This window comes from Lepisosteus platostomus, chromosome 6 (assembly GCF_059453375.1).
Source record: "Lepisosteus platostomus isolate fLepPlt1 chromosome 6, fLepPlt1.hap1, whole genome shotgun sequence".
NCBI lineage: Eukaryota > Metazoa > Chordata > Actinopteri > Semionotiformes > Lepisosteidae > Lepisosteus > Lepisosteus platostomus.
Genome location: NC_142616.1, coordinates 66,583,387 through 66,592,759, shown reverse-complemented (window position 1 = coordinate 66,592,759; position 9,373 = coordinate 66,583,387). Strand labels below are relative to the sequence as shown.

The 9,373-nt window shown below is 55.6% G+C and overlaps 1 protein-coding gene across 1 annotated transcript; it reads right to left on the bottom strand.

Annotated features, from left to right (window-relative positions):
* Positions 1-402: 402 nt before the first annotated feature.
* Positions 403-9,341, bottom strand: amt (aminomethyltransferase). Its single transcript, XM_088637048.1, has 9 exons — positions 8,980-9,341; positions 6,495-6,662; positions 6,169-6,249; positions 5,756-5,887; positions 5,104-5,182; positions 4,709-4,854; positions 4,347-4,527; positions 4,046-4,201; positions 403-3,165 (listed from the first exon to the last, which is right to left on the bottom strand). Exons 1-9 carry the CDS (start codon positions 9,088-9,090, stop codon positions 2,987-2,989), a joined length of 1,233 nt encoding a protein of 410 aa, XP_088493174.1. The 5' UTR covers positions 9,091-9,341; the 3' UTR covers positions 403-2,986.
* Between the last annotated feature and the right edge of the window lie 32 nt (positions 9,342-9,373).

Here is a 9,373-nt window from a genome sequence, read left to right as displayed (position 1 = left end):
AACTGCCGACGAGACGGTTTCACCAGGCAAACCAACTGACCGCCTGGGACCAAGTCAGCATCATTTACAACAGCGCCCTCGAACCCGGGTCCTGCGGAGCCCCCTGCCTAGTCCGACAGGTCACGAGAGACCATGAGAACCGAGGAAGGAACGCAGGGAGGGAGGGTTCAGCGAAAACCCACATGAACACAGAGGGAACATGCAAACTCCACACAGACAGGCAATCTGGGAAAGATAAAACCAAGCACCCTGGGGCACTGAGGCAGGCTGCCACAATAACCACAAAACCCACACTCCCAGAGCCTAAATCTGTCACGTGCGGCGCAAGAGTTCCTTATTAAAACGTCTTAGAATTTCTTAAATGTGACTGCATTATCATTCTGAATGCAACAGACGTACGACTTCAAAAAAGGATTATCTCTTTATTTCATTAGATTCCAAACCTATAAATGACAAAATATTGGAAGAGCACAGTAGTAAAACATGCATTTATAAGTAAGCATCATCTTTAATGAAGAAAAGGGTTATATTTGCTGCAGGTTTCTAGTGGCTTCTGTTGTGTGGGATTCAAAACTGATTTAAAACAGAGAACAGGAGGCACGTCTTTACGCAAAGGGTTGTGGGTGTCTGGTACAGCCCAGTGGACTTCAGGATGAACAATGAAATAAAGCAGAGAACACAGGTGGAAGCTACAGAGACATGCATTTAAACCAAACACAGGAGGTCCTTCTGTACTCAAAGGGTGGTGGGAGTGTGGAACAAACTGCTCTGCCAAGTGTTGAAGTTGACACCCAGGCTGCTCTCCAGCTGGATGAGATCCTCAGAGGAACCAACTGGTAAAGAGCTAGCTGCTAGCTCGTTAACTGCTAACGAGTGAAACGACGCCTCCTTTGATCTGTAACCCTTCCTCTGAAGACCTGAAGACCTCCATTCCAGCTGAAGAGAGACTCCGATAGGACACCCAAAGAAGGCTCCCCAGCCAAAACGTTGTGTTTCTCTTCTTCTCTTTTCAGCAGGGAATAAACCTATTACTTGTTCCTTTGCAGCCTACCCCTGCTGACGCAGCTCCCTACTTGAAGACTCCCACAAACAGGTCACCAATTTTGCCGCCTGTGTACCGGATACTTAGGAAAAGAATGAGCAGTTTCTGGGGACAAGAAAAGATCCCAGAGTGCTGGTGTTCAGGTCGCTTTTCAGGAAGCGCAGATCTAGAGGATGGAATGGAAACTGGAGGAAAAGCTGCTTATTCCCAGAAAAACCCAGAGCCCGTCCTGGAAGCAGAGGGGACGAGGCAGGACAACTCCGACAGGTGCCAGCTCTGTGGGTGTTGGGTGTGTTCAAGCATCCCAATATGTGTAATCGCGCTGTAGCTACAGCAGGAACAGAGCATTTTTACTTTGTCCGTGTTTGGGAGATTACCACAGGACTGCACTTCCAAAACGCTCAATAACAATTGTCACTCCCCAGTCCACTCATCTGGTCATTGCGATTCCACCGATTTATCATTTTATGTCCTGTCGGTGAATCACAAGCAACAGAAGACTGTTCTCAATCTGTGTCTGTGCGGGACACCTTGACAAGAGATTGTCTGACCCTGAAGACGGTATATAACTCCTTCCCCTTAACACACCCTTCCTGTTGATGAAGGTTTTATTCATGTAAAGAAATGGTAAGGTAAGGTGCGAGCTGGGGATGGGGGCATGACAAAAATGCTGTGTGAACGGAAATACTTGAGAAGACGAACTCCCCCAATAATTTCTAAGAGCAGATAATCACGACTCCACCCTGGAAGAAAAGCCAGTCCATCACAGGGGCACGCATACACCCCACTCATCTAGAGACACCGTTCAGCCAGTCCAGCATGCCTTGAAAAGGCGGGACAGATCCCATCCAAGCACAGGGAGAACACACAGACTCCACCTGGAACGAGCCCTGGCTCCCGAAACCAAACCAGGGAGCAAGATCTGGGGAGCCAACTGCCCCCTCGTGTCACCTCAGGACTTTCCACTGACTCAGCAAGCGCCGACGACCGCAGCTCATCCCAGCTGGCCGTTCGGGCGAGCGGTCTTTGTGAGAAAGACAATAGCGCGCTGATGCACGAGCTGACCTGCAGAGCGGGCAGGTCAATGTTTCAGGTCAGGGAACAGCTGCACAGAAGGTTTCGCTGTCCCTAGAGATGTGGGTAATACAAAAAAAATCAAAACCGCAGTTTGTGTTGTTAGTTCAAGAGCGGTCAGGATCCCCTGAGGTGAACACCTTCATGCTGACGAACAGCCTCTGCCTCTGTGTTGCTTCACCTGGATTCCCCAGTTCAAGTGTAATCAAACTTACAATGTAATTTGTGGTCAGGGAGGGGAAACGGTATGCAGCAGCTGGTGAACATGTGAAAACGTGACACTTCCTAGCGCCAATCCTGAGCGGTCTCTGAAAGCCCCCCCCCACCCCCATCGGACCGATCTCATCACAGGAGACGCCCTCCTGATGACCATGCGCGGGAGCGAAAGTGACCGATTCTGCAGCGCGGCGGCCCACGACGCCGCAGGACCTCCAGTGCACACCCGCTGTCCCACAGACGCCTGCACCTCCGCGCAACAACGGCTCTGCTCTTCAGGCGCTCAGTTGGAACTAGAGAAAATAAGACTCTGGTCGAAGTACAAAAATATAGAAAGATTTTTTTTTTTTTAAAAAAAGGTTCTTCTTTTGGCCGTAAAGGTTAAGTCTGTGGTCAGTGCGTCTGGAAACTCATCAGCGCGCGGGGAGGGTCGCCCACCCTCTGGAGACGAGATGCGCCAGTTTCCAGAACGGCCAGCAGACACAGACCTAACCCCCAGGGCCTTTGGAGACGGGCCGCTTTCCCAGTGAGGCACCGCGCCCATGTGGACTGAACTGGGCGGCTGAGACGCGGGTAGGGAGGGGAACGCCGTCGTGGGGGTCCGCGGTCCACCCGGGCGGCCCGGCTCGCCCCACAGGTGGCCACCCCCCCGGCCTACTGGCCCGTGTAGTACCGCGTGGGCACGAAGGGCATCCTGCTCACGGCTGCCTCCACCGCCTTCTTCCTCACCTCCACGCGCAGGGGCGTGCCCACCTTGCTGAGCTCCGCCTCCACGTATCCCATGGCGACGTTCTGCTTCAGGCAGGGGGAGGGGCAGCCGCTGGTCACCTCACCTGGGGGAGGGGCAGGGAGAGGGCAAGAAGGATTGACATCTCCTGCATTGTTTCAACACACCTCTGCACAGCTCAGGGAGGTTCATTAATTAATAATTAACCCCTTGTAGCAATATCTGCCATCGCTTCCTTCTTCAACTGGAATTGCTCTGTTTCAGGTTTTACAGCCTAAATGGCTTTGCATGCCCAGCCCAAGTGCTGGATGTTTCAAAGAAATATATGGATAGACAGTCATGGATCTATTTTTTCTTTCTTGAAAGAATACAGCAAATGCCGTATACACAGCTCAGTCAGAACACCGGAGAATGGTACATTCCTTGTCATGACAGGCCTCTGCCACACTGCTGAAGGCAGCAGCACACCCGGCTAATAATGTGACGCCCGGCGAGAGCCACCTGGGTTTTACAGGCAGTACCTTGTACAAACATGTGCAGAAATGCAAGAAGATACAAAACTGATTTCATGTATAAGTAATGTCATGTAGGTATAACTGGGCTGGGTGAAACTGTATCTCCACTCATATATCTCCATCATCCAGGTGGGGCTGCACACTGGTGGTGGTGGAGGGGATCCCCATTACCTGTAAAGCTCTTTGAGTGGAGTGTCCAGAAAAGCGCTATATAAGTGTAAGAAATTATTATTATTATTATTATTATTATTATTATTATATCAGTGGCACAAAGGATTTAAACTGGGGGCGGACTGACCCGCTGTCAGTACAGCAGTGTGGAACTGCTCACAGACAATGGCAACAACCCTGACAGCAGCCGGCACTTCGGAAGACCTGAAACGGATCCGCCCGTGCCCTGGGAATCCTGTATTCCCAGACCTCCGCTGCTCGTGTCCCGGAGGCCAGGGGGCACGGCGGGCAGCCCCTCACCTACGACCCTGCCGTCCGGGCTCAGGATGGGGGTGTGCTGCCGGACGGGGGGCCCCGTGGACACCAGCCCCACACGCTTCCTGCTGGTCTTTGCCTTGATCTGTGGGACGATCACGGAGGCGCCGGGGAAATCCATCGCCGCCCGCCGCCGCTTCCCTGGCAACGACAGCGCACACGGAGGAGTCACGGGTTTGGGGGGGGGGTGCCGTTACCCCACCCCACCCCCCGCCGGCGGAGAACTGCTGTTCTTGTAAGCAGCGTGGGAGACGGAGGGAGACGGAGGAAGGCGGAGGGGCCGCACCTATCGTCCACACCAGGCTGGCCTCCACGGGCGTGGTCGTCTCGTCGATGTCGTTGCCGTAGAGACAGAGCCCCGCCTCCAGCCGCAGGCTGTCCCTCGCGCCCAGGCCGGCCAGCTTGACCTCCTCGTCTCCCAGCAGCCTCTCGGCCAGCTGGACCGCATGTTGCCGGGGGACGGAGATCTGGGGGAGGGAGGAGGAGGAGGAGGAGGAGGAGGAGGCGGGTGAGACAGCTCCCGGGCGGCCCTTCGATCCCCCGCAGGAGACACCAGCTGCTGGCTCTTACACAAGCCCACAGCCTGTCCACCCCCCCGGGCAGCGAGTCGGCCCAGCAGCTGAGCGTGACGCCACGGCCCAGACCCACCTCCACTCCGTCCTCCCCCGTGTACCCACAGCGCGTCACCCGGCAGCCCGCGATCCCGAACACCGTCGCCAGGGCGCTGGTCATGAAGGTCAGCTTCCCGAGGTCGTCCGCCAGGCCCGCCTGAAGGACCCGGGCCGCGGAGGGACCTGCGGAGAGCCGAGGGGGGGGGACATCGGCCGGTCAGACACCCGGACCTACCGGGGCAGCCGCCACCGTGAGCCTCGAGGCCACTCCAGAAACCGCCAAACAGCCGTGGAGGAAAGTTTCTTGTCCTCCTCCCCCACACTGCGTTCTGGGCACGGGCTCGAACCGTGAGATCGAGGCCAGTTTGAACTGAGACACCGGACTCCCTTCCCCTGGTCCCCCCGCCCCCAGCAGTTCCGCCCGCGCCCCACCTTGTAGAGCGATCAGGCCGTCGTCCAGAAATTCCAGGTCCACATCGTGTCCGGCGGCTTTGAACTCCTTTAGCTTATCCTGCAGAACCCAAAAAACACAAACGGGGATTCACCGCTGAGGTGCGCTGGGCCGTGCGCCTCAAAACAGCTGGGTGACACAGGGGCAACAGGGCTAACTCCAAATCCTCCCATCGTCTGCTGGCCATAGTTTCCTCCAATAGGGGGTGGCTGGGGGTCAGAGCCTGTCCCAGACACAGCGTGCAAAACAGGGTGGAAATCAGCACGCAGGCGCCCGTGCACGCCGGGACAATGGGGAGACTCCAGTCACCCCAGCTGGCATGTCCTGGGAAGGTGGAGAAACCCGGAGACTCCCGCCCGCCGGCGGAGAGCATGCAGACTCCACACAGAGGCACCTGAGCCTGGAGTGGTAGCCAGGACCCAAGAGCTATGAGACTGTGATACCTGTCGCCGCCGTGCCACAACACAACTCAAAATCAACTTCATATGCAGAAACAATCACCGAAATAGCGATACAGCACCACCCTGCAGGGCCCTAGAGAAGGGATTTCAAAAAGGGTGGAGCAAAACGGTGCACAGGTGCAGAAAACGGAGATCACCTAGTGTCTGGGGCTCGGTGCCTTCGCTCCCTCACCTGCATGTGGGCCGAGTCCTTGTCTGAGCAGCCAGCGTTGGACACCACGTACAGGTACCCCTGGTCCGTCTTGGTCACGATCAGGTCATCCATGATCCCCCCCTTCTCGTTGGTGAAGAGGGAGAGCGTGCCCTGCAAACGAGGGGGGGTGAAACCGGGATGCAAAACAGAGGGGGTGGGGGGGGGGGGCGGAGAGGGAAAGAAATGGAAAAAAGAGGAAAGGGTAGAGAAGAAAAAGGAAAATGGCACATCATACTGCCACAGCAAAGGGACTGGGCTCCGCCTAGGCCAAGAGTCCAGGCCCCGCCCACACTGGAGGGAGCAGGCCCCGCCCACACCGGAGGGAACAGGCCCCGCCCACACCGGAGGGAGCAGGCCCCGCCCACTCCGGCACCGCAGATGACAGTTCTTACCTGGTTGTCCTTCAGCTCTGCAATATCCCCAACAATTAAGGACTCCATGAACTTCACTCTGTCTTTCCCATGGACCTTAGTCTGCAAGGGACAGTCAGGCACACGTTAGACTTCTCACAGGGCTCTATACAGGGGCTGCAACAGCACTGTAATATGAAATAACGAAGAATCATATTATGCCCATTTATATTATGGGCAGCATTGCCACCTCACAGTGCTGGGGCCCTGGGTTCAGTCCTGGACCTGGGGTGCTGTCTGTGGGGAGTCCCTATGCCCCCAGTTGGCCCACAGAGCCCCGCCCCCCGCCGGCCCAGGCGCTCTCTCACCTGCAGCATGTGGCCGACGTCGAACAGCGAGCAGCGCTGGCGCGTGTGCAGGTGGGAGGCGATGTGGCTGTCGCGGTACTGCACCGGCATGCTCCAGCCGGCGAACTCCACCATCCGGGCCCCGTGCTGCCGGTGGAACTCGTACAGCTCCGTCCTCTTCGGGGCGCCCTGGGCGGGAAGCACCCGACAGGGTGGGGAGGTTGGCGTGGCAAGCCGAGACGTGAGAGAGAAGCGGATATCCTGTATCCCCCCCAGCTGTTACCCTAATTCATTTAGACGACTAACGGTCACTCTTCAATTTATTAACGTCCTCCTTCATCATGTGGGAACGAGCACCTAAAATCCACACTGAACACCCTCCAACATGCCCAGAATTCGGCAGCCAGAATCCCCACCCGCTCTCGTGCAGGTGATCCCAGTACTCCTGTCCTGGAGTCCTTGCACTGGCTTCCTATCAGGTTTTGTGAGAACTTCACAATCCCCATGCTCACCTATACAGGAACCTGCTATGGGGCAGAGCGGTGGCTCTGTGGCTCTGTGGCTCAGGATCTGCGCCTGTGGCTGGAAGGTTGCCGGCTCAAATCCTGCGGCCAACAGAGAAATCCTACTCCATTGGGCCCCTGAGCAAGGCCCTTACCCCCAGCTGCTCCAGGGGCGCTATATAAATGGCTGACCCTGCGCTCTGACCCCCAGCTTCTCTCCCTGTCTGTGTGACTCATGGAGAGCAAGTTAAGGTATGTGAAAAAAGACAAATTCTTAATACAAGAAATTGTACAGGGCCGGTAAAGTAATCTGATCTTCTCTTACATGGCTTTAGCACCTCGGTACCTGTCTGATTTATTCTCTTCCTACTCCCCGCCTCACACCCTTCCTTCATCTGACTCTGCTCTCCTGTCTGTCCTCCAAGGAAGACAAGAGCTCCTGCGAATCTGGACTCAGACCCTTCTTCTTCAGACAGGCTTGTGTTTAACTGGTGTCCGCGTCTGCTCTGTACAGATTCTGCTACACTGCTGATCCCTTGTGCTGTCTCTGTGCTGATCTTGTCGTCTCCTGTCTAGACGTTTCGTGCTGCTGAGGGCACCGACGTCAAGCGGCACAGAAATCCGGACGCTCTGGGGTCCGGTCCCCCCCGAACCCGGCTGGGACTTGAACCCGGCCCGGCGGGAGTACCCCTCATGCCGATCTGCGTGCTCCTCGCCCCTTGCCCCGGGTCCAAGGTGCCTTTCCCGCGTGAGGGACAGACACCGCGCCTGTGCCCGCCCTTTGATCCCTAATATTAACCGGCTCTACACCGGCTCACATCGGGAGCTGTCCCCCGGCCTGGGAAACCGCGGCGCGCGTCAGACTGGAAACTCCTCCAGCCCGGCTCCCGACTCCCCGGGGGACTGCTCTGTCCCAGGCTAAGGGCTTGTGTCCTCTTCCAAACCTACCGTTCCTGTTCCACACACGCGAGGCGACACGGAGGGTCTGCCTTCCCACCCCATCAGCCCGCTCTCTCGCTAGACTCGGTTTTATTTCCAGCCACCCCGGAGGCAGACCGCGTGCTGAAGCACTCGTGAATACATGTGTCAGCACTGTTGGTAAAGCACGGGATTCATTTGAGGAAGTACGTCTGCCTCCTGGCACCTTCCCCTTGCGTTTCATCGGGCCAGTCCTGTGGCCTCTTCTCCTTGTTAGCTCTTCTCCTTACTGTAAAGCCCTTTGAGAGGTTACCTTTAAAGGTGCTATGTAAAATAAGTTTTTTTTTATCATCATTGTATTACGATTGCTGAGCGGTGAGCACCACACCCACATATACAATCCCTCAAGTCTCCACAAACCATTGCCAGTGCTGTGGGGCCGGCTGGAAAGCTGCACAGACCTGTCAGGCGGTTTTCATCGCAGAGTAGGCAAGTCAAGCTCAGCTGCTGCAAATTATTGTGCTCTGTCTAAGCACCCGAAATATTGTGCACTTTTTATTCAAGCATTCTGTGCATGTTAACAGCGAGAGGGACTCCATGCAGAAAGCTAGACTTCAATTGATTAGCTGCACCTTATTAGCACAGTTCAGCAGCTTAGATAGATGCAAGGCATGCCCACCCCCTCCCCCAAACACAGATCTGCGGGCACCGGGGTAACATCTGTATCGCACTGAGCCCAGTGTACCCGCGAGGGCAGCGCGAACATCTGTCAGCGCCGCGAGGCGCCGACTTTTTCAAGCTTATCGGGATCGCGGCTGTGTCGTGATCGTTTTATCTGCCGAAACGTTGTTGTCCCTAAAAAATCAATACGTGAAGTCGACAACACACACCTACTGTAGCGGCAGCAGCTACAGTACTTTTTGTCTCGCCTCTCTGCACCGCCGATTAAAAACTACAGTACAGTTGACCCTAGGGATTGCACAGAAACGGGCAACTCCTGCGGTCTCGATTAATCGATCCATACCGGTTTGAAAATAAGGGTGAAATAAAACAATCTACTTTCGACATCGAGTCTGCTTCCTCACCTCGCCGCTGAAAGCTTGAACGCGCTGTCTAAATCCAGGCGCCTCGCAACGTAAGAATTCCTTCGGCATTCGGAACCCGAACCGGTTTCCAGAAAACACCCTAAGCAACATCTCGGCGTTTTCAGGAAGCCCCAACTGTTTTAGTGCAACTCTAGCCGCCGATGAAGCGCTGAACTCCGGACTTGAACGAATTTCGCCCTCGAAGTCCTTCGATCAAAGCACTGCCGAGGGGCGATGCACCATGGGAAATGTAGTTCTGATCTCAACGAAATTAAGGATTGTTCTCACCCAGGCAAGACCTCTGATAATTCTGCCACTCCCCCCCTATTCTCGTGCTTAAATCGCATTTTCATCTGTGCAACGCCGTCGAGTCATTCTCAGAGGCCGCGTGTTC

Excerpts from the sequence above, each read along its gene's own strand:
- amt (XM_088637048.1), bottom strand. The coding sequence starts at position 9,090 with ATGTTGCTTAGGGTGTTTTCTGGAAACCGGTTCGGGTTCCGAATGCCG. Across the intron at positions 6,663-8,979 it reads TTCAAGCTTTCAGCGGCGAG|GGCGCCCCGAAGAGGACGGA; the intron begins GTGAGGAAGCAG and ends CTTCCCGCCCAG. Across the intron at positions 4,855-5,103 it reads CGGCCTGATCGCTCTACAAG|GTCCCTCCGCGGCCCGGGTC; the intron begins GTGGGGCGCGGG and ends GGCTCTCCGCAG.